A 23,693-nucleotide genomic window follows, 5' to 3' on the forward strand; every position below is an offset into this window, starting at 1 on the left:
GTGGTGGAAGTGTCTACTTCCTTCTGGGATCTCCAGCTTGCTTCTTGGGCCCATTCCCCAGTTGAAAGCTAGGAGGACTTCCTCATCTGAGGACCCTCCCTCCCAAGCTACACTGGCAACCCCTGGGGCTGCACTAGTCACCCCTGGAGCTGTACTAGGAACCTTATTTTTAGGACAGCTAGAGTCCTGGGTGTGGTGTCCAGCCTTCTGACAGTTGAAACACCATATTCTGTTGGGATCCCAATTCTTACCTTGGTACCCTGGTTTAGTTTGTGAGGTGTCTTTGGGCCCACCCTCCTGGTCAGGTTCTTGGGGGGCTACCTGGGACTCCTTTCTTTTATCCACAAGGGGTTCACTCTCTTTCTTCTGGGGAGGTTTTGGGACCCCTTGGTTCTGGTCCCTCCCAGTGAACGTCCTAGTCACCCTAGTCTTGACCCAGTGGTCTGCTCTTTTTCCCAATTCTTGGGGGGATTTTAGACCTAGGTCTACCAAATGCTGATGCAACTTTTCATTTGTGCAGTTACTCAAAATATGTTCCTTCATGAATAAATTGTACAATCCAGTAAAATCCTGCACACCATGTCCAGCTAACCAACCATCCAGTGTCTTCACTGAGAAATCTACAAAGTCAATCCAGGACTGGGTCTGGGTTTTGTGAGCCCCCCTGAATCTAATTCTATACTCCTCAGTGGTGAATCCAAATCCCTCAATCAGAGCTTTCTTCATGAGGTCATAGGATCCTGCTTCTGGCCCAGAGAGAGTCAGAAGCCTGTCCCTGCAGTTACCAGAGAACAGTTCCCACAGGAGTGCCCCCCAGAGAGGTTTCTTTACTTTCCTGATATCACAAGCCCTCTCAAAGGCTGTGAACCATTTGGTGATATCATCACCTTCCTCAAATTTAGGGACAATCCCTTTGGGGATTTTAAGGTCAGAAGTTTCCTCCCTATCCTTGTTTTTATTATTGCTGCCACCATTGATGGGTGCTAAACCCATCTCTCTCCTTTCCTTTTCTAGAGCCAGGAGCCTGGACTCTAGATCTATTCTTTTGGCCAGCCTCATAAGGCTGTCCTCTTCACTGGGGGGGACCCCCAGTGTTGTCTCTGGGACCAGAGCCACCTGTGTGGTCTCTAGGTGCCCAGATGCTATGTCTTGAGTTGGAGGGTATGGGTGCCATCTCCTCCCTAGGGAATAGTATGGGGAGGTTGCTGTCCTCCTCCCCTGTTTCCCTTTCCTCATCTGACTGGCCATCACCATGTTCAGATGGGTGGTCTTTAGCATACTCAGCCAGGAGCTCCTGGAGCCCTTGTTTGGTTGGATGCTGACCCATTTGTAAATTTTTGAGTTTACATAAGGACCTCAATTCCTTGAAAGACAAGTGTAAGTAAGGTGTGAGGTCGAGCTCCTCCACCAGGTCCATGTTATTATTATCACTAATAGCTGGGTTTGTTTGAGACATTCTAACCTGACAGTTCTAACCCTCTACCCTGACTATAGTGACTTTTATTTTTCTAAAATTCTAATGGGACTTAAGCAAGGCCCTAGCAAGACTTTTAGTAATTTTGGAAAAACCAATCAGAATTCTAAAGGCAATTTTTAAGAGTTCTGTCGTGTGATCAGATGGTAACCAAGTAGTCCAACAAATGCAAGTTTGTATCCCACCGCTGATCCACCAATGTGAGAAAGTGGCTCTGTATATACTGTTCCCTAATAGGTGCAGGGTGTACAGAGTCCACAGTCCCCCAGAGGCTGATAGAGGTCAAAGTTAGGTATGACCTTACTCTCAAAAGTGGTAGCTTGGTCGAGCAGTAAGGCAGTACCAGAGGACAGTGTAAAGCATTTATTGTACACACTCAGTCAGCAAATGGTTTCACACACTCAATAACTGAACTCTAGGCCAATGATTTATATATATAAAATATATGCTTGTTTTATTTTTAGAACCACAAAGGGAGTAAAAATATACTTTCTCAGAATGAGAGGTTGAATATAAATACTTTTGTCTTAGGCAATAAATTTGTGTAAACAGTCACAGTTGGTTGCAATAAACAATCCTATTTCCTAAACATAACAATGCATTGAGCTCAATGGTAAATTCAGGTTATTTGTAATAAATTACTTTTCAGATTACTTTTGGAATTCCAGGTCTGGCTCCTAGAACCAGCCTGGGGTCAGTATTCAGAATCAAGTGATGAAAGTCGACTTAATAACTGTAATGATTTTTAAATAATATTTGGCTATTTCAAAAGTTAGCACTTAGAAAATATTTCACAGAAAACATTCAATGGATCTCTATGGCAAGAAATTCAAATTGCAGGTAGAGTACTTTATCGTTACTTTAGTAATCCAGGACTGGGTGCCTAGACCCAGGACTGGGATCCTTATCAAAAGCAGGTAAGTAATTTCGTTTGCAGAAATGGTACGATTTTAAAAGAATATTTCAAATTTGCAAAAGTAGACACTTAGAAGAAATTTCACAGAAAAGCAGACAATGGTTTCCTATGGGAGAAAAATGAGTTAGAGGTAAGTATAGTTGTGAACACTTTTCAGAGTCAGGGCTGGGCACCAAGATCCAGCACTGGGAGCTCACCTAGGAGCAGGTGAGTAAATTCGTTTTTGTCACTTGGCTGATTTTTGGTGAATTTTTGCAGTTTTGAAAAGTTCACACTTAGAAGATTTTTGAAGAAAAAGTCAGTCAATGTTACCCTATGAGGAAAACGAAGTTAGCGGTTTAAGGGTAAGTACTCGACTGGTAGTGTTGAAATTCCGGGCATGGACTCAGGGGTCCCCCAGTGTCAGGTAGGTACAGTTGGTTCACCCTCAGCGGTTTCAGGACGGCCGGGTGCAGAGAGAGTTGGGCCCAATGTTATCCTATGAGGGATAGGGGGGCCTTGGTTGGTGGCTGCTGTCTGGCAAGCCACGCGGCTGTGGGAGCTGGGCTCCTGGTCACTTACTCAGGGCAAGTGGGGACGTAGGTTAGTGTAGAGAGTGCACTGCCAGGGCCACTCGGGCGGCTGGGTGCAGGGTGCTTTTGAGCCTTCGGGCGCTCAATGGAAGTCAATGGGAATATTCCGGTTTGGAAAAAGGCTGCAAGCTCGGGGATGAGGATGCTTCAGATGCCACCACCACTTCGAGAGGTAAGTGGGGTAGTTGTAGGTTAGGTGGGTACCCCGGGATTGGGCACAGGGGGCCGCAGGGCGCCGGGTGCAGGGGTGCCTTTTGATGTCGGGAATCTTACCCTCTTGTTGATCGCGGTTGGGGTGGCACTCTGTCCTGAGGCTGCAGACTTCTTCCGGAATGTCGAGGGGGGTCCTTGGGTGCCGGACTCGGGGTCACAGTCGCCGTGGGGTCGTCCTCAGGGTCTTTGTTCACTCCGGCACTGGCCAGGCTTGGCTGGTGCAGAGTGTGCTGGGTTCGCGGTTCCGGGCTGCTGCCAGGGGTTAGAGATAGGTTTCTGAGTAGAGCCTCTACTCATGGGAGTCCCAGGGGCCTTAGAGTTCAAAGGTAGCCAGGTCCTCTGGGGTTTTTGAGGTTGCTGGCCACAAGAGATGCCGCGCTGGAGCAGGAGCAGGTTCGAGGGTCGACAGGCCGGTAGGGCTGGGGCCAAAGCAGTTGGTGTCTTCCTCTTTTTAGCAGCTGCAGGGCAGGTCTTTGTTCTTCTTGCTCTTCTTGTAGTTTCGAATCTGGGATCTGGGGAAGGAAGGTTCAGGGGGCCCCTAAATACTAGATTTAGGGGCGTTACAGGTAGGTGAAGGCCAGGGACCAATGGGTCCTTGTCCTGGGGTGGGTACACCCCCTATCCTGCCTCTCTCCTGTGGGAGGAGGGCAGTAGCCTAATCCTGATAGGGTAGGGCCTCCCATCTTCAAGATGGCGAGAGCCCGGAGATGTGCTTCACCTCGCCTCCCCCACCTGAGGGGTGGGGTGGGCAGGCTGGCACATCCCCTGTCCTTATATGGGGTTTCCGGCCAAGCTTCCTGCCAGAGTGGGGGGTGCAGTGGCCTGGGGAAACTCCAACTGGCGGCATGCCTTTGAAGCTTCCCTTTGCTCATCCTGGGGGAGGAGATTTCTCACCTCACCCAGGATGTGCATTGTTGCAGGCCCGGGAGAGCAGGGGCTCTCCCACCCAGGGGTCCAGCAACGTGTCTGCTGTGTGGCAGCCTGGGCAGCCTCAGAGCAGACGTGGATTGTAGGTTAGCTGTAAGGGGGCATCTCTAAGATGCCCTCTGGGGTGCTTAGTACATTAAATCCCACACTGGCATCAGTGTGGGTTTAATGTGCTGAGAAGTTTGATACCAAACTTCCCAGTCTTCAGTGTTGCCATTATGGTGCTGTGGAGTTCGTGTTTGACGAGCTCTCAGCACCATGTACTTGTAAAAGGCAGCACTGTACTTACAGTGCCCAGGAATGGACCTGGGTACTGTAGGGGCACAGGGCTCCTGCTCCTGTGCCCACACCATAGGCATAAGGCACCCAGCCAGAGGGGTGGCTGACATATGCCTTGGCAGTATAGGTAATGGGCATGGCACACAGAGATGTGTGCCATGTCGACTCTTTGTTTTGTCCTGCACCCAGACACTCAGCCTGCAAAGGCAGTGTGTGTGTGTAAGGGTACAGGGCCTCTAAGGGTGGCACAATGAGTGCTGCAGCCCTTAGAGGCCTTCCCTGGTCACAAGGCCCTGGGTACCTAGGGTACCATTTACCAGGGGCTGACATGTGGCCAGGGTTTGCCAATTGGGAGTTTGTGTGTTTTAAGGAAGGAACATAGGCCCTGGGCACCTGATTGGCAGGAGCCCAGGGCACAACAAGGAAAAGTGCATCAGCTATTAGGCAAAAAAAGGGGGGGTTACTGCAACAGAAACCCACTTTCTCACACAAGCCCCCCCCAGCCCAAAGGCCAGGAGACTTCTGCCAAAGCTGGGAGAGTCTACCTAGTCTTTCAGGCGAGGAAGAGTTGGGGAAGTGGTTTGAAAGTTGCAGGGCCTACTCTGCCTTACATCCTTCTGCCTAGGTCAGTCCCTTTGGGGAGCTGGCCTGTCTTATTAGTTTCAGGACCTAACTCCCAAGGCTCCTCTCCTTGTCTTTTACTGTCCTGGTCCCATCTTTCTATTTTGGGTTTAGAGGTGTATACCTCGGTAGTTTCTAACTTAGCCAGGGCTAGGCCCAGCTTACCCACAGAGGCTACCCACAGCTTGAGCAACCCCACCATGACCAATAAGGTCAGGGGGCCTGACTTGCTATTTGGCAGGGGGTTAGGCCACCATGCCAAGGATAGGGCTGCCATAAAGGCTAACACCCAGCAGAGGCTGCTGACAGCTGTCAGTGCCCAGAACCACACCTTTAGCTCCTGACTGGCAAGTGAGGGGGCTATTTTATAGTTCTCTTTGGGTCCTGGCTGTTGGTCTGTTTGAGGATAGGGGGTCCCTACTCTTGGTAGGGAACACCCCTCCTCTACCCCTTGTTCTGCCACCTGAGGAGCCACTAATTCAGGCTGGACAGTTGCCTGACTAGTCAGGTCTTGCTGTTGGCTAGGGGGGGCTTTACCAGTGCCATTGTGGGAGTTTTCCCTTACTGGGATAGAATCTCCCTGGCTCTCTGGACCTGTGGCTAACAGTTGCCCACCTTTCCTACCCTGTTTCTTCTCACTCTTTTGGGACTCAGCTGCACTGACTGCAGGTTGAGCCCCCACAGGTTCTTTGGGTGAGGCCTGGCATTGGGCCAGCACCTCTCTTTGGCTCAGTTCCACATCTAAGTGATCATTCCCCAAGAGACAATCAAGGGGGAGGTTTTTACTGACTATCACTTTCCTCCATCTAAGGGACCCAGCTGTGGCTAGGGGCACTATAGCCACAGGCCTAACAGTGACTCCCCCTGGGACAGTTCTTACCCTTCTTGTTTCCCCTGAGACATATTGGTGTGGGAATACCAACCTGTCATGTACCACAGTGTGACTGGCACAGGTATCTCTCAGGGCAGTGGCTGGGATTCCATTCACCAGTAGGTGGTGGAAGTGTCTACTTCCTTCTGGGATCTCCAGCTTGCTTCTTGGGCCCATTCCCCAGTTGAAAGCTAGGAGGACTTCCTCATCTGAGGACCCTCCCTCCCAAGCTACACTGGCAACCCCTGGGGCTGCACTAGTCACCCCTGGAGCTGTACTAGGAACCTTATTTTTAGGACAGCTAGAGTCCTGGGTGTGGTGTCCAGCCTTCTGACAGTTGAAACACCATATTCTGTTGGGATCCCAATTCTTACCTTGGTACCCTGGTTTAGTTTGTGAGGTGTCTTTGGGCCCACCCTCCTGGTCAGGTTCTTGGGGGGCTACCTGGGACTCCTTTCTTTTATCCACAAGGGGTTCACTCTCTTTCTTCTGGGGAGGTTTTGGGACCCCTTGGTTCTGGTCCCTCCCAGTGAACGTCCTAGTCACCCTAGTCTTGACCCAGTGGTCTGCTCTTTTTCCCAATTCTTGGGGGGATTTTAGACCTAGGTCTACCAAATGCTGATGCAACTTTTCATTTGTGCAGTTACTCAAAATATGTTCCTTCATGAATAAATTGTACAATCCAGTAAAATCCTGCACACCATGTCCAGCTAACCAACCATCCAGTGTCTTCACTGAGAAATCTACAAAGTCAATCCAGGACTGGGTCTGGGTTTTGTGAGCCCCCCTGAATCTAATTCTATACTCCTCAGTGGTGAATCCAAATCCCTCAATCAGAGCTTTCTTCATGAGGTCATAGGATCCTGCTTCTGGCCCAGAGAGAGTCAGAAGCCTGTCCCTGCAGTTACCAGAGAACAGTTCCCACAGGAGTGCCCCCCAGAGAGGTTTCTTTACTTTCCTGATATCACAAGCCCTCTCAAAGGCTGTGAACCATTTGGTGATATCATCACCTTCCTCAAATTTAGGGACAATCCCTTTGGGGATTTTAAGGTCAGAAGTTTCCTCCCTATCCTTGTTTTTATTATTGCTGCCACCATTGATGGGTGCTAAACCCATCTCTCTCCTTTCCTTTTCTAGAGCCAGGAGCCTGGACTCTAGATCTATTCTTTTGGCCAGCCTCATAAGGCTGTCCTCTTCACTGGGGGGACCCCCAGTGTTGTCTCTGGGACCAGAGCCACCTGTGTGGTCTCTAGGTGCCCAGATGCTATGTCTTGAGTTGGAGGGTATGGGTGCCATCTCCTCCCTAGGGAATAGTATGGGGAGGTTGCTGTCCTCCTCCCCTGTTTCCCTTTCCTCATCTGACTGGCCATCACCATGTTCAGATGGGTGGTCTTTAGCATACTCAGCCAGGAGCTCCTGGAGCCCTTGTTTGGTTGGATGCTGACCCATTTGTAAATTTTTGAGTTTACATAAGGACCTCAATTCCTTGAAAGACAAGTGTAAGTAAGGTGTGAGGTCGAGCTCCTCCACCAGGTCCATGTTATTATTATCACTAATAGCTGGGTTTGTTTGAGACATTCTAACCTGACAGTTCTAACCCTCTACCCTGACTATAGTGACTTTTATTTTTCTAAAATTCTAATGGGACTTAAGCAAGGCCCTAGCAAGACTTTTAGTAATTTTGGAAAAACCAATCAGAATTCTAAAGGCAATTTTTAAGAGTTCTGTCGTGTGATCAGATGGTAACCAAGTAGTCCAACAAATGCAAGTTTGTATCCCACCGCTGATCCACCAATGTGAGAAAGTGGCTCTGTATATACTGTTCCCTAATAGGTGCAGGGTGTACAGAGTCCACAGTCCCCCAGAGGCTGATAGAGGTCAAAGTTAGGTATGACCTTACTCTCAAAAGTGGTAGCTTGGTCGAGCAGTAAGGCAGTACCAGAGGACAGTGTAAAGCATTTATTGTACACACTCAGTCAGCAAATGGTTTCACACACTCAATAACTGAACTCTAGGCCAATGATTTATATATATAAAATATATGCTTGTTTTATTTTTAGAACCACAAAGGGAGTAAAAATATACTTTCTCAGAATGAGAGGTTGAATATAAATACTTTTGTCTTAGGCAATAAATTTGTGTAAACAGTCACAGTTGGTTGCAATAAACAATCCTATTTCCTAAACATAACAATGCATTGAGCTCAATGGTAAATTCAGGTTATTTGTAATAAATTACTTTTCAGATTACTTTTGGAATTCCAGGTCTGGCTCCTAGAACCAGCCTGGGGTCAGTATTCAGAATCAAGTGATGAAAGTCGACTTAATAACTGTAATGATTTTTAAATAATATTTGGCTATTTCAAAAGTTAGCACTTAGAAAATATTTCACAGAAAACATTCAATGGATCTCTATGGCAAGAAATTCAAATTGCAGGTAGAGTACTTTATCGTTACTTTAGTAATCCAGGACTGGGTGCCTAGACCCAGGACTGGGATCCTTATCAAAAGCAGGTAAGTAATTTCGTTTGCAGAAATGGTACGATTTTAAAAGAATATTTCAAATTTGCAAAAGTAGACACTTAGAAGAAATTTCACAGAAAAGCAGACAATGGTTTCCTATGGGAGAAAAATGAGTTAGAGGTAAGTATAGTTGTGAACACTTTTCAGAGTCAGGGCTGGGCACCAAGATCCAGCACTGGGAGCTCACCTAGGAGCAGGTGAGTAAATTCGTTTTTGTCACTTGGCTGATTTTTGGTGAATTTTTGCAGTTTTGAAAAGTTCACACTTAGAAGATTTTTGAAGAAAAAGTCAGTCAATGTTACCCTATGAGGAAAACGAAGTTAGCGGTTTAAGGGTAAGTACTCGACTGGTAGTGTTGAAATTCCGGGCATGGACTCAGGGGTCCCCCAGTGTCAGGTAGGTACAGTTGGTTCACCCTCAGCGGTTTCAGGACGGCCGGGTGCAGAGAGAGTTGGGCCCAATGTTATCCTATGAGGGATAGGGGGGCCTTGGTTGGTGGCTGCTGTCTGGCAAGCCACGCGGCTGTGGGAGCTGGGCTCCTGGTCACTTACTCAGGGCAAGTGGGGACGTAGGTTAGTGTAGAGAGTGCACTGCCAGGGCCACTCGGGCGGCTGGGTGCAGGGTGCTTTTGAGCCTTCGGGCGCTCAATGGAAGTCAATGGGAATATTCCGGTTTGGAAAAAGGCTGCAAGCTCGGGGATGAGGATGCTTCAGATGCCACCACCACTTCGAGAGGTAAGTGGGGTAGTTGTAGGTTAGGTGGGTACCCCGGGATTGGGCACAGGGGGCCGCAGGGCGCCGGGGTGCCTTTTGATGTCGGGAATCTTACCCTCTTGTTGATCGCGGTTGGGGTGGCACTCTGTCCTGAGGCTGCAGACTTCTTCCGGAATGTCGAGGGGGGTCCTTGGGTGCCGGACTCGGGGTCACAGTCGCCGTGGGGTCGTCCTCAGGGTCTTTGTTCACTCCGGCACTGGCCAGGCTTGGCTGGTGCAGAGTGTGCTGGGTTCGCGGTTCCGGGCTGCTGCCAGGGGTTAGAGATAGGTTTCTGAGTAGAGCCTCTACTCATGGGAGTCCCAGGGGCCTTAGAGTTCAAAGGTAGCCAGGTCCTCTGGGGTTTTTGAGGTTGCTGGCCACAAGAGATGCCGCGCTGGAGCAGGAGCAGGTTCGAGGGTCGACAGGCCGGTAGGGCTGGGGCCAAAGCAGTTGGTGTCTTCCTCTTTTTAGCAGCTGCAGGGCAGGTCTTTGTTCTTCTTGCTCTTCTTGTAGTTTCGAATCTGGGATCTGGGGAAGGAAGGTTCAGGGGGCCCCTAAATACTAGATTTAGGGGCGTTACAGGTAGGTGAAGGCCAGGGACCAATGGGTCCTTGTCCTGGGGTGGGTACACCCCCTATCCTGCCTCTCTCCTGTGGGAGGAGGGCAGTAGCCTAATCCTGATAGGGTAGGGCCTCCCATCTTCAAGATGGCGAGAGCCCGGAGATGTGCTTCACCTCGCCTCCCCCACCTGAGGGGTGGGGTGGGCAGGCTGGCACATCCCCTGTCCTTGTATGGGGTTTCCGGCCAAGCTTCCTGCCAGAGTGGGGGGTTGCAGTGGCCTGGGGAAACTCCAACTGGCGGCATGCCTTTGAAGCTTCCCTTTGCTCATCCTGGGGGAGGAGATTTCTCACCTCACCCAGGATGTGCATTGTTGCAGGCCCGGGAGAGCAGGGGCTCTCCCACCCAGGGGTCCAGCAACGTGTCTGCTGTGTGGCAGCCTGGGCAGCCTCAGAGCAGACGTGGATTGTAGGTTAGCTGTAAGGGGGCATCTCTAAGATGCCCTCTGGGGTGCTTAGTACATTAAATCCCACACTGGCATCAGTGTGGGTTTAATGTGCTGAGAAGTTTGATACCAAACTTCCCAGTCTTCAGTGTTGCCATTATGGTGCTGTGGAGTTCGTGTTTGACGAGCTCTCAGCACCATGTACTTGTAAAAGGCAGCACTGTACTTACAGTGCCCAGGAATGGACCTGGGTACTGTAGGGGCACAGGGCTCCTGCTCCTGTGCCCACACCATAGGCATAAGGCACCCAGCCAGAGGGGTGGCTGACATATGCCTTGGCAGTATAGGTAATGGGCATGGCACACAGAGATGTGTGCCATGTCGACTCTTTGTTTTGTCCTGCACCCAGACACTCAGCCTGCAAAGGCAGTGTGTGTGTGTAAGGGTACAGGGCCTCTAAGGGTGGCACAATGAGTGCTGCAGCCCTTAGAGGCCTTCCCTGGTCACAAGGCCCTGGGTACCTAGGGTACCATTTACCAGGGGCTGACATGTGGCCAGGGTTTGCCAATTGGGAGTTTGTGTGTTTTAAGGAAGGAACATAGGCCCTGGGCACCTGATTGGCAGGAGCCCAGGGCACAACAAGGAAAAGTGCATCAGCTATTAGGCAAAAAAAGGGGGGGTTACTGCAACAGAAACCCACTTTCTCACACATGGCAATTTTGGATAATAAGTCAATTGGATATAAACAGGGAATACTGCTGATAAAACAAAACTCTATAATTACACTGCAGCGGTACTGGGTTGGAAGACAGCGAAAAAAATATTGACCAGCATCACTCTCTTGGCATCAACAGGATGCTCACAGTGTTCCCTGCTGCTCATCCAGCATCTGGTAACTTTGTTTAATGACGCAATCAAGAAAGGCAACCTTTCTAAAACTATACGAAATGCAGAGATTGCGTTACACATGAGCTAGTTAAGGACCATGACTACTAATTAACTGCAACACCAAAATCCTAGATTAAGTGACATTTAATATCCTTGAAGTTGAAACACTGTTGTTAAAGCACTCGGACCAAACTGAGTTGGTGTTTGACAGGCACCCTGTATACAACTTAAACAGTAAAAATTAAGTAATTGAAAAGGGAAAGCAAGGCTAGTGTGATCGTTCTACCACAACATTTAGCTCAATGATTTGGGCTTGAATATATCTGGTTATGGGGAAGAGGGGTTTGGGAATGGGTCTGTTTAGAAGTGCCATGGTATAACATAACATCCAAATACCAGATTGCCATCAAATAGGCATTGAAACTGATTTCTTCAACAAGACACTGTGTTTATGTGCAGTGTGGATTGTGTCTTCCAAGAAGACACAGCAAACGCTCCACTAGACTGCGGTTGTCCTCTGTATGGTCTTGTGGATCTGACATTTCCGATGACATTTTCAGCTATAGTGCTCTATAGCCAACCTTGGAGCATCTAAGGAAAGCATATTTACCCCAAGACATGTCATAGCCCTGCTGGATAACACGACTGACCAAAACCATGTATTTGACTGTGGCAGTCCTGCCCAAAGACATACTGATCAATGGATGCAACCTTGACTGAAATGTCCAGCCTATCACTTCACAAATTCACATACTATGACCTTTCACTTTTTAATTTCTTTAGAGTAATTTAGAAATTGCATATTCCCCAACTCGCAATCTATAAACTGTTCTACCGAGAATATGTATAACGAGTTCACTGTATGACCAGAACTATGGATTTTTAAGGGGCACCCTTCTCGATGCTCCTGGCTTTCTACTTTGGGATAAATATTCAACAACTTTGAACAAATAGTTTTGTTTGTATTTGTATCGACCAAAGAAGAAACACTGGCAACACAACTCTAGATGTTTCCATCTTTTCCAGAGCATTGCAACTTTTGTCATTTTACAGCTCGGCATGGATTGCACCAGCTAACCCTATGCTTAAAGACTTTGCTGTATAAATAGCAAATACTTTGTACCCTTCTACCTCGGCATGGATGGCACTGTGGCAATTCTATGCTTAAACATTTAGAGTTAGAAAAACAGCTGTTTGAGGTGAGCAGATTTTACAGTACTGCTGTTCTTGTAGGAGTTGTTCTCCATCTAAACCTGGGAACTATCTAGAGTTCTCTGCTTTGTTTTTGCATGATTTATGCAGCACTGGGTGCTCACTTGTGCCTGGACAAAGCTAAACCTCTCAGAAGAGCTGAAATGACAGCGAAACATGTGTCACAGGTTGCTTTTATTCATTACAGGATGGCTTAGATGGTGTTTTACCAATTCAAAACCTTAATACTGTGCCTGGAGTGGTAAAAGGCTTTTGTCATTTTACAGCTTGACGTGGATGGCACTAGCTTGCCCTATTTTTAAAGGCTTTGCTGTATAAATGGCAAAAAACCTTGTCCCTTACTAGCTCAACGTGGATGACACTGTGCCAATCCTTTGATGAAAAGCTTTGCTAGAAAACAGTAATTTGAGCAGATTTTAGAGAGTCCCTGGTATTGTAGGGTGCTCTATATAGAAGTTGCTCTCCACCTAAACTTGCAAACTATCCTGAGTTTTTTTTCACTTATTTTTCCTCTCTCGCTCTCTCTCCCCCATCCCCTCCATTCCCCCACCACCCGCCCACTTAATTCAGATTTGATAGTGGGAAACAATGGGTCTAGTTGGTTCCTCAGGACCCATGGGTATCCCTACCACTAAAACATTTTGACTGTGCCATGATGAGCCGCAGGGGTCTGCCTTTTGTAACTTCCTGTGTACTTTCCTTAGATACTAGCACATTCCCGTTGGTACATTACACTTTGGCGGCAAGTAGGAGCTGCAACAGGTCAACTGGCAGATTCTCCAAAGAACACTTTCTGAGCGGGAAACCAGACTTTTGCCACCATGAGACTATCAATTGTCTTCAGGGTTGGAATTCCAGTTCATTTTGGGGTCGTCGTTTATTTGGTGTTCAAATTAGTGCCCCTTAGACACCAGAGCAAATCACAATCTGTCTAGCATCTGTGTTCAATTGACTGCTGGCATTAAACAAAGCTGATGTAAAAGAATAGAATTCCCCGAAACTTTTCCTCGTGGTATACTACTGCCCATAGACATGGTAAAGTTAGTCACCTGGCCTCTCGAGTCAAAAAACACAGTAGGTTAAAAAAACACAAGGAGAAAGGCACATTTTAAGGGATGCAACTTATTTGTGAAAAGTAATGTAAGAGCAAGGAGTGGTTGAAATGTTGGTTTTAACCATGGCAGTTCAAAACAAATTTTTGTGTGGGTGTTACAGAATTTACCCCAGAGCAAGGGAGGACAGAGTTGAAGTGTTTCCTATAGGTGTTGCTGGCTGTCTCGTCGGAGTAAGTGGCAAAAGTAGATTAGAAAGAACAAGGTGCTCAGATAGATATTTTTTTTCTCGACTTTGCAACAACATGGAAAGAAAGAATGGCTGTCACTCTGAACTACGCAGTGAGGCTTCAGAAGAGAACCTTTTATATGAAGCCACAGAACTGTATACTAAGGGAATTCACAAGATGGTATCTAATTTTAGCACATCGAGTGCGACTTCCATCTATAGTTTGTCGTGTTCTGTCCTTTTTCAGGAACCTCTCCGGGGTACTAAGTCGTCTCTGGAGCGTTTCAGCATGGCAAAGCCATTGTAGTTAGACCACCAAAAGTAGCTTAAGTCGAGGAGGTCCAGGGTTAAGATCTACCTTGTGAAAGGGTAATACAAACCATTTTAACCCAGAATACATAAGGTCCTCTTCTGCACGCTGCATGTAAATTTTCACAACTGAAAATTATGACCAGCGTGTTTTTTAATACAATTAAAATGCTATACCTTCATTTCTTGTCTTTAACACATCTGTGCGTACATTGCTCGCTTTACTGTTTGATTTATGTTGCTTAACTGTGCCTACCATCTTCTGATGAAGAGAAGCCTTGTGCTCGGTCTGCTGCAGCATCATCTGCAAGTGACTGCAGGGAGCAATTACTCTGTACTTATGCGAGCTGCCAGTTCTACATATGAAGGGACTTTACCTTTACGGATGACATTTCTATCAATAACGTTTGTTGTACCATTAACAAGATTAACAATACAGATAAATGACACACCAAAGTGTGTTAAAGAGTAAAGTTTTCAAATTAATATAACCCAACAGAATATCAGGTACCTGATTCGCCCACTAAAAATGTGTGTTTTGTATGTTCCATCACGGCTCGAGCTACGCCAATGGCATTCTTTATTCTTCTGAGATTTGCTACAGCCCCAACTTCCATCGTATTTCTGGAATACATAAAAAGCGGCATAATTATTAATAGCACAGCAGTATTGAAGTAAATATTCAAACAATAGCCATTGATCATGAACTGTCAAAGGCTAAAAACTTAGGACGTTCCTTAGAGAGTTTCCAAATCTAGAGAAGGAGAACTCATTGACTTAGTTTCAATATATAAAACAAGCACTGGCGAAGCCAACAGACGTTACATTTGCAAATACTTGTTTGCTCCAAGTATTGGCTATGCCAATGCCTGTAGATTTTTGCTGCAAACAATGGAAAGGTAAATACCAGCGTCGGGTATCTTCTACTTTTAAAAAAAACAACAATTAATCTTCCAAGGGCTGGCACGTTGCCTTCTTTGAAGAATATCAATGCTTGAAGCGCTTATCAACAAGTATTAGCAAAACCAAAAGAACGAAGGCTAGCTGGGCACATTGTGCACAGGGGGTAAAGGAAGTGGGAGCAGGATGATCCAGGGAGCAGAGGGCAGTTACTGCCATTACCACAGGGAAGTGCTCTAAGCCCGGCCCCCTCACAAAGCCCAATGAGAAAAAGGCCATTTAACTTTCCATGAAATGCCATAGCTTTAAAGATAACCCACCCCACCAGTCACACGCTGTCTGTAGGTGAGACCTAATGAAACAAGCATTGAAAATGCAATAGGTCTCGCCTTTGATTAAGTTAAAGCCATTTGCTTTGCTAACGGTATTGTATAGCAAAGCACATGGCTTTAATTTATTGAAAGGCGAGACCTATTGCATTTTTAATGTTTGTTGACTACTGCTTTTGTTTCTATTTCTTTACTGAATCCAGTTCGTAAAGTGAAACGGCTCAAGCTCCATATTTAATAACTTACCTAATTTAGTTGCTTGCGGGCTGCTTCTGTAGCGTCCATAGAGGCAGGCGCAGACGGCTGATGCCATCGCACGTGCAGTTTACAGTGCGTGCATGACCCGCCCTGACCCACCAAGCTTGATGGTGCGAGGTTGGCGCACCAAATGTGAACATGCTGCAGTGCGGCTGCGTGAGCCCAGCCTCCCTCTTTGAGGCAGAGGACCCATTTTAATAAAGGCCTGGCACCGGTGCACTGAGCCAGCCTTTGCGGTGCAAAGGCAGCGGGTTATTATCATTATTTAAATACTCCTCTGCCTCGGAGACTGTCTCCAGCCAATGCGTGCCTGTTGTGACACTGCATGTTAATATGCTGAGGCAGTCTGCATTGTGCTGAGGGTGCCCCGTGGACCTCGAGGCCCCCCACCCGCACTGCGGGGGCTACGGAGCCTATGTTACGCCTCTGCAGGGAGGACCTGGCCTGGCAGTCCGGGCTGGACAGTTCCCATTGGGCGCAGCCAGGTTAAGACTTATTTGCATATGGTTGAGTCCAGACTGGAATGGCGTGATGAGCAAAAAAACTATGTATTTAGGCCCAGATGTCGGTACTGGGGGTGCATGGTTGACATTGTAAAGCATTCTGTCAATCAATTGTACTTTTCCAAAAGTGACACTTGCAGCATCACCAGACACTCATTGTCAACGAGGGCAACTTTGAGCATCCTAAGGCACTTCTGGGCAAAAAGCAACCTTTGTATTATCCACAGACACTCATTGTCCCTAGGCTGAACTCATAACATCCCGAGATATCCACTGTTGGTCACTGTCTGAAACTGGCACCTGCAGGATCCTAGGTTGCCCACTGTCAGAAACGGACTTTCATAATATCACAACATCACAAGCCTGAAAGCTGCACATGTAATACACCAAGCAATACAAATGCCTGACAGTGGAAATGACCTCAAACAACATGCACTGCGAGATGTTTTTATGTTACACTTTCTAAGAAGGAACCTTCTAACATCCAAAAGCACCCAGTGTCAGAAATGGACCCTGTTAACTTCCTCGACATTGTCCGGGTCGGCTAGTAACTTTGAAAATCGGTGGGGTGCAGCGCTGAAAAACTTACCAAGATGCTGCTGGCTGGTGTTGAAAGGGGCACGATCTCCACACGCCTTCCCTTTATAGTGCAAGCGTCTAGACCAGCCCTATATGTAAATGGGACTGAGGCTGCCGCACAGGCAAAAACTGCACAAAAAATTGGATACCGCGGTGCACAATTGACCCACTGCACCGATCCCTGCCTGTGTTCCCAATGTGTACAGATCATATTCTGAACTCACTATGTGAAGGTGCTTTCACATGATGTAATGCAGAAAAAGAAGGCGATGGGTAGTACATTATTTGCCCAATTTCACACAATTTGGTTAAGTGGGGAAGCCGTGATTAATCCCACTTTACACTTTTTTAGCACAATGAGATTTGCCAGGATTCTGAGTAGAGGCTGGACCCAGGTCGTCGGGGGACAGCGGCCATCCAAAAACAGCAGCCCAGTGAAAGTTCGGCTCGGGTTTCCATGGGGACTCACCGCAGTCTGGCTCGAGCTTGCAGTGACTAGCACACCCGCGCACTAGCACTGGTGGAGAGCACACTGAAGGGAAGTTGAAGCCACAAGCGGAAGTTCGGACACAAACAAGCCCAGGGCTGAGGGGGTAAACCTCAAGGCGTCGCATCGCCCAGATTCGAATAATGGTTGATGGGTGACGCGGGCTCAAGGAGCGGGTGTAGGGGGGTGCAAGTGGGTCTGAAGAGTGAGGTCATCTTTTGGGTCTACTCTCATTTGGCCAATCACCGCATTGTATTTTGTTCGGGTCTGGAGAGATGCAGCCCAGTATCGACGAGCTGGAGTCGAGCCAGACATTTCTTCAAGGGGCCGCAGGGAATGACAGGATGAGTCGAGCTGCTGAGGGGTGCCCTGAAGCCCGCACTGATGCAAGATCTCGGGCACCGCTTCCCCAGGCGTTACACACCCGCGTTTACTACCAGCACATATGGGAACCATGTAAAACATGTAACAAGTATATGTGGCCAGTGCAGCACACCACGGGCGGCAGGGAGACCAGTAGAGAACGGGGCCGGTGGGTGGGTGAAAGTTAAAGGGGGAGGCATTAAAGGGTTAAGAAAGTTTACCGATCCATTGAGAACATGCAGGGGGTGCGGCTGAGAGCGGGGAATGAGTAAGGAGGCGCATGCTCCAGGCGTGAAGTCAGTGTGGCTGCAGGACCTGCTCGACTGCAAGGAGGCGGGGGAACTATTAGTCAGGGTGGCATGTTTACATACACCCCAGATGAGACAAGGCAGCGTGGCCAAGAAAAGTTACAGCCTTGTATAGCACAACTGGTGTTCATGTAAAGCACTCTGATACCCAATACCTTCGGGTGAAGTTCGTGCTATAAAAACAAGGCAGCGTGAAGAGTTGCCATGAAAATGGAAAGCTTGGAATAAAGATGGTGTTGGACTGTCCGTACGCGCATGCTGTTAGGTTTGGACAAATGGTGAGAGCAGCCATCTTTGTCCATCCCTACGCGTGCATGCAAAGCCTTACGAGAATCGATTGCAAAAGGCACTCACATGGCGAGAGCAGCGCCTGCGCTGCTATTGCCAGGCTACACCTAAAAACAACAAGAATTAGGCAAACATGATTGCAGCAGAGGAGTAAAGTAAACAATTAACACAATGTATTGCTAACATTCATGATTTTCAGTTTACAACTATAACACATAGCTACTCTATTAAGCGGGAGAAGAATGCTGTGGAGAAATACAAATTTTAAAAAACGAATTCAGCACAAAGACATTATGAACATAGAGAAGATAAAAGTAAATGTACACATTTCAGCTATGTTCAACACTCCGTCCATCATCCCCTTTGGTTTTGCTTTGTTCGCCATAAGTTGGCAGGGTATGCCCAGACGTGGGTCCCTTGCTCACTTTGCCACTGGATTCAAGCTAGCCTGGCTGAGGACGGCTAATTAGCCAGAAACCGGTCCCAGGATGCTTGCTTCCGGTCCAGGGAAGATATAGCTTGGCAGTTCGGGCTGGACTGTTCCCATGAGGCACAGGGTCAGACTGATTTGCATATGGCCATATCTGAACTGGGTCACTCCGTCCATCATCCCCTTTGGTTTTGCACTTTTCAGTTAAGCACAGTTAACAGAGTAAGGGGGGGGGGCTGGGAGACAAATCTTGTGCAATTATACTGGAGACGTTTATGTTTCAGACAAGTGAGCAATTTTTCGCAGCGAGTAAAGCATGGGGGAATTTTGGGTGAGGTGAACAACTTGTCAATGTTCTTATTAAAGGCAAGTTTGGCAATGTACCTTATTTGTACCAAATGTGTTTTCACATAAGAAGAAATTAAGTTTGTAAGCAGAGTACAAGTCAAGTACAACATTAGTATTTCAGCATAATTTTATGGGTTAGCACCTTATTTCCTATGACAAACGACAATGTGCGTCATGGTTAGAACAAAATAAAAAGGTTGCAATGTCCTTATTCTCTCCTTCTACCAATAAGAAGAATGGTGTTGCTATTTTATGTCACAAGAGATTAAAATGTAAAGTTGTGCTCCAAGAAATAGATTCTAATTAATTCTATACCCCGAACTGTATTTAATGTTTATGGCCCTACACAACCCGATTTACTTTTCTGGCCCTCAATTACGAACATATGCATTCAACATAGAGATGACTTCTTCATTCTCGGTGGTGATTGTAACCAGATTGTAGACCCCTTTCTTGATCGTAAGTCAACTGTTCGGTTCACACCTCACAAACAATTTCTGGACACTATTTCTCAAGCGCATCTCACTGATTCTTGGAGACTTTCTCACCCCGACACCCTTGACTACTCCTTTTTCTCTCCTCCTCATGCAGCTTTCTCTCGCCTTGATTACATTTTTCTTTCTCCCTCCTTATCTCAAAACCTATTATCTTCCTCTATTGAATCTATACTCATCTCGGACCATGCCCCTATTGTAACGGATCTTGACTTACTTCTCCCGGATCCCAAGTCTTCTCGTTGGTGCTTTAATAATTCTCTTCTTGCTGATCCTCTTTTCTCCTCTTCTTTTCGCTCTTTTGCTAACGATTTCTTTTTGTTTAACGAAGATCCTAGCATCCCTCCCCACCTTCTCTGGGACTCTTTAAAAGCCACAGCACGCGGGTTTATTATTGACTTTGTTTCCAAGAAGAAGAAACACTTTCTTCAGAAGCAGAAGACTATACTAGCTCGTATTAAATCTTTGGAACATGAGTTCTATATTTCTCCTAATAAGTCCATCTCTCCGGAACTTATCCGTACTAAGTTAGAATTCAATAAAACTACTACTGATAATGCTGAATCGATACTTCTTCGTAGTAGTGCTCGTTACTATAGCGGATATATTTTATCGTACTCTCAATACGCCAGAATCTTCTCCCACTCCCTCTCTTATTCAAGCTTATTTTGAGAAACTCCCTAACCCCTCGACTTCTCATCTTAATTTTCCAGATCTTGAAGTTGACCTTTCTCTGCTGCTTTGAATATTCTCACCAAAGGTAAAACACCAGGCCCAGATGGTTTTTCAGTTGAATTCTATTTACATTTTTCTGATCTTTTACTTCCCAGGCTCTTAACTATCTTTCAGTCGTTTTATTTGTCTGGTAAGGCAGAGGGTACATTTCAAGAAGCTACCATTTGTCTCATTCCTAAAGATGGCTGTGACCCCAAATTTTGTAAGAACTATCGCCCAATCTCTTTAGTTAATGTGGACTATAAGTTGTTTACTAAAGTACTTGCTTTGCGCTTAGATCCCTTTATGCCCCACCTCATTGGTAAAGAGCAATGTGGATTTGTTAAAGGCCAACTTACCTCTGATAATTCTCGCCTTTTCCTTTATGTTTTGAATAAGGTTTCATCCCTTTCTATTCCTTTAGCAGCTATCTCTGTTGATGCAGAGAAAGCCTTTGACAGAGTTGATTGGTCTTTCTTGTTTGCTTCATTGCGTTGGCATGGTTTTGGCCCTCATTTTATCTCTCTTATTTCTCTGCTATATTCTGCTCCTAAAGCTTCGGTTCTGGTTAATGGTCAGGTTTCCTCATATTTTCCTCTCCAACGGGGTGTTCGTCAAGGTTGCCCCTTATCTCCACTTCTTTTTGTTCTAGCCCTTGAACCCTTTTTGTCCTCTATCCGTAACAATGACTCCATCTTAGGTTTTCCTTATGGTAATAGTCAATTGAAACTCTCTACGTATGCAGATGACATTCCTTTATTCATTTCTGCTCCAGAAACATCTATTCCTCCTTTACTGTCTGAATTTGCCTCATTCTCGCAGGTCTCAGGATACAAAATTAATTCAGATAAAACTGAAATTCTTCCTCTTACTAAATTTTGCCTCCCCCATTTCTTCTCATCTACTGGGTTTGCTTGGAATAGCTAGAAAATTAAATACTTAGGAATCTGGTTTTCTAATTCTATTTCCTCTTCAATTAATCTGAACATGTCCGCGGTTTTATATCGAATTGAACAATTATTCTTCTCCTGGAACCCCTTTTTCTCTCTTGGTGGGGACGAATGGACTCGATTAAGATGATGATAGCCCCTATTTCAATATACATTTTTTCCATGTTGCCCGTTCATATCCCTGAAATTTATTTTAAACAAATCGATTCTTGTTTGTCAAAATTTCTTTGGAACAACAAGAAATCTAGAATTTCTTTAGCACTTCTTCGTAAATCCGAACCTAATGGTGGTGTCAATTTCCCAGACTTTCGTCTCTATCACAAATCCTTTTCCCTACGTCAGGCTTCTAAATGGCTTACGTCAGTTGTTTCTCCTTTCACTCCTCTTTGGCTTCTCATCGAACAAACATTGTTGTTGCCTTTTTCCCTTGGAGAAATTGTACGCTTCTCTGCCAAAGCTCCACACACTTCATTTCCTTTATTTAAATATACCTCTTCTCTTTTAAAACCTCTGCTTAGTACTACACCTAATAGTCGTGAATCCTTTTTGAATTCCACTATCTGGTACAATTCGCTTATCCTTCTAAATAATAGACCCCATCTTTTGGAAATCTTGGAGGTCAAAGGGCATCCTATGGGTTAATCAGCTTTTTGACGAATGCCTCCATGCTCCTTTCCCCAATTTCAGATATCCTTTCATTGTCCTTGCTCCTTTTTGCAAAAGTTTGTTACTCTGATGACAGTTATTCTTGATCTTTTTTATTCCCTTCCCTCTTCCCCCACTTCTGTTTCCCAAACTCCTCTTCTCAAAATCCTTTCTACCCTTCCCAAAGCCTCTCTCATTTATAAATTCTTATCTCTTAATCCAGATCGTCTTAAATCTAAATTGGAACTATCTTGGGAGGCAGATTTGGGATGTGTTTGGTCCGTTGCTCTCTGGAACAAGCTTTGGTCCAGATCTTTGAAAATTTCTCGTTCTGCTTCTCTTACTCAATCTATATTCTATCTGTATCACAGACTATATCTTTCTCCGCTTTCTCTAGCCCGTTTCTCTTCCTCTTCTGAGTCCAATTGTTGGACATGTTCTTCTCCTAATGCTGATCTTCTTCATCTCTTTTTTCTATGTCCTACAGTTTCTCAATTCTGGGGTACTGTTTGGCTGTATATCTCTCGTATTTTCACACACTCATCTCCGTATTCGACACCTACTCTTTCTTGGTAGCTTATCTGACTCTTTAGATCTTCCTCTACACTCTCATGGTCTCTTTGACCTTATGCTTGCTCTTGCCTTTCAACATATCACCTCTAATTGGAAATCCCTTACAAAGCTCTCCATACGCTGTTGGTTGAATTCGCTATGTCATTTTCACAGGCTGGATATTGCTTTTGCTTCCTCCTGCAACCCCACGCATTATAGGGATCTCTTCTGGTTTCCTCTTACCTCATACTTAGATCGGATGACCAGGAAGAATTTATCACACGTCACCTCGGAAAATCTTAAACCGCCTTGAGGAGATTACATCTTTTTCTCCTATATTAAATTACAGGATTTCTCTCTTATTATAGTCTTCCTTTTAAGCTGAGCATTGTTTATTGTTTTGTCTACAGCACTCATTTCAATACATAGTTTATATTTGTATATTGCAATGTAACATTTTTCCCCTTTTTCCCCTTTTTTTCTTTATCCGCTTTCATTCCCTTCTCTTCCTTTTTCCCCTCTCCCTTAAAATTTTACAAAATGCTCTTGCCCTTTTCTATATGATATTAGCTTGATTAATGTTCTTTCATTTCCATTTTGTTTATTCCTTATGTTTCTGCTGATATCTCTTTGTATTAATATATTCTTGAATAAGGCTTTTCAAACTGAAAAAAGGTTGTAATGTAAATGTAATAACATGAAAAACAGCATTGTTTTGGCAGAGTAGTCAGTGAAGTAGAAGATCAGCAGTCAAAAGGTTAACTAACCTCTCATTGCCCGTGGCGCAGTAAGGCTCTGGCGGATCACTGCTTCAGGGTGCTGGCACAGAACATTTGGTGAAAGAGGAGCAACAAGCTGCCGTGCCTACACTGGGGCCTGCCAGCAGTGCGCGCGGGTAGAGGCAAGTGACATTGGAGGCCAGAGAGTGTGCCCAGGCAGCGCCGTGGAGGTGGGGTGGGGCTTCGGTCCTGACGAGAGGTGATGCTTGCGAATGTGCAGTTGGTGGTGGGCTGAAAACAAAATTCCGGCCTACAGGGCAATTTCAATGGGGGTGAGACATGCAGGATTGTAGAGACTGCATGGGGGCCCAGAGGTGCAGCACGGATAAGGAGAGCTCCCCCTTTGGTTATATACTGTTTGCATGCTCAGCAGTGGACTCCCCTCCGCCCCCCACCCCCCTCCAACCCTTTCCCAACTGGAAACAAGTCTGTACTGCCAGGTGCCTAGATTGTCTGCACTACATGTTTATGCTCAAACGGGTGTGCTTTATTTGCTGCTCTGCTGGATAGTCTTGGAGAGTCGGCATCTGAGGGGTGCACAAGCCTCCTAATCTTGTAGCAGACTGTGGGCTGGGGTTGTTGGTCTGCCCCTGTCCCCCCTTAGAGTACTGTTGGTCTGGGCTGAGATCCTGAAGCTGCATAGTTGCCAACTGCGGAGACATTCTACGGGCGCTGTACAGTTCAACTGCTAGCTTGAGATCCTGGGCGGCGGAGCCCGGTCGGAAGAGGTTGGTCACTGTTGCAAATGGCCCTTTTTGCAGGGTTATCCCCAAACTTTTTGCTTTTTCCTCCTATTTTTCCCTGACCTGTTTGTGTTAGTTTTAGGACTCTGGCCACTTTACCACTGCTAATCAGTGCTAAAGTGCACATGCTCTCTGTGTAAATTGTGTTACAGATTGGTGTTTCCATGATTGTATATTTGATTT

At 46.2% G+C, this 23,693-nt stretch overlaps 1 protein-coding gene across 1 annotated transcript in view; it reads right to left on the minus strand.

Moving 5' to 3' along the window:
• Positions 1–23,693, minus strand: part of AGA (aspartylglucosaminidase) — a 182,938-nt gene that overhangs the window by 119,698 nt on the left and 39,547 nt on the right. Inside the window, exon 3 of the mRNA XM_085641874.1 lies at positions 14,352–14,464. Coding sequence (XP_085498000.1) covers positions 14,352–14,464 — 113 coding nt within the window. The remainder of the gene's footprint in view (positions 1–14,351; positions 14,465–23,693) is intronic.

The sequence above is a fragment of the Triturus cristatus genome, chromosome 2_2 (assembly GCF_964204655.1).
Source record: "Triturus cristatus chromosome 2_2, aTriCri1.1, whole genome shotgun sequence".
In the NCBI taxonomy this organism is placed as follows: domain Eukaryota; kingdom Metazoa; phylum Chordata; class Amphibia; order Caudata; family Salamandridae; genus Triturus; species Triturus cristatus.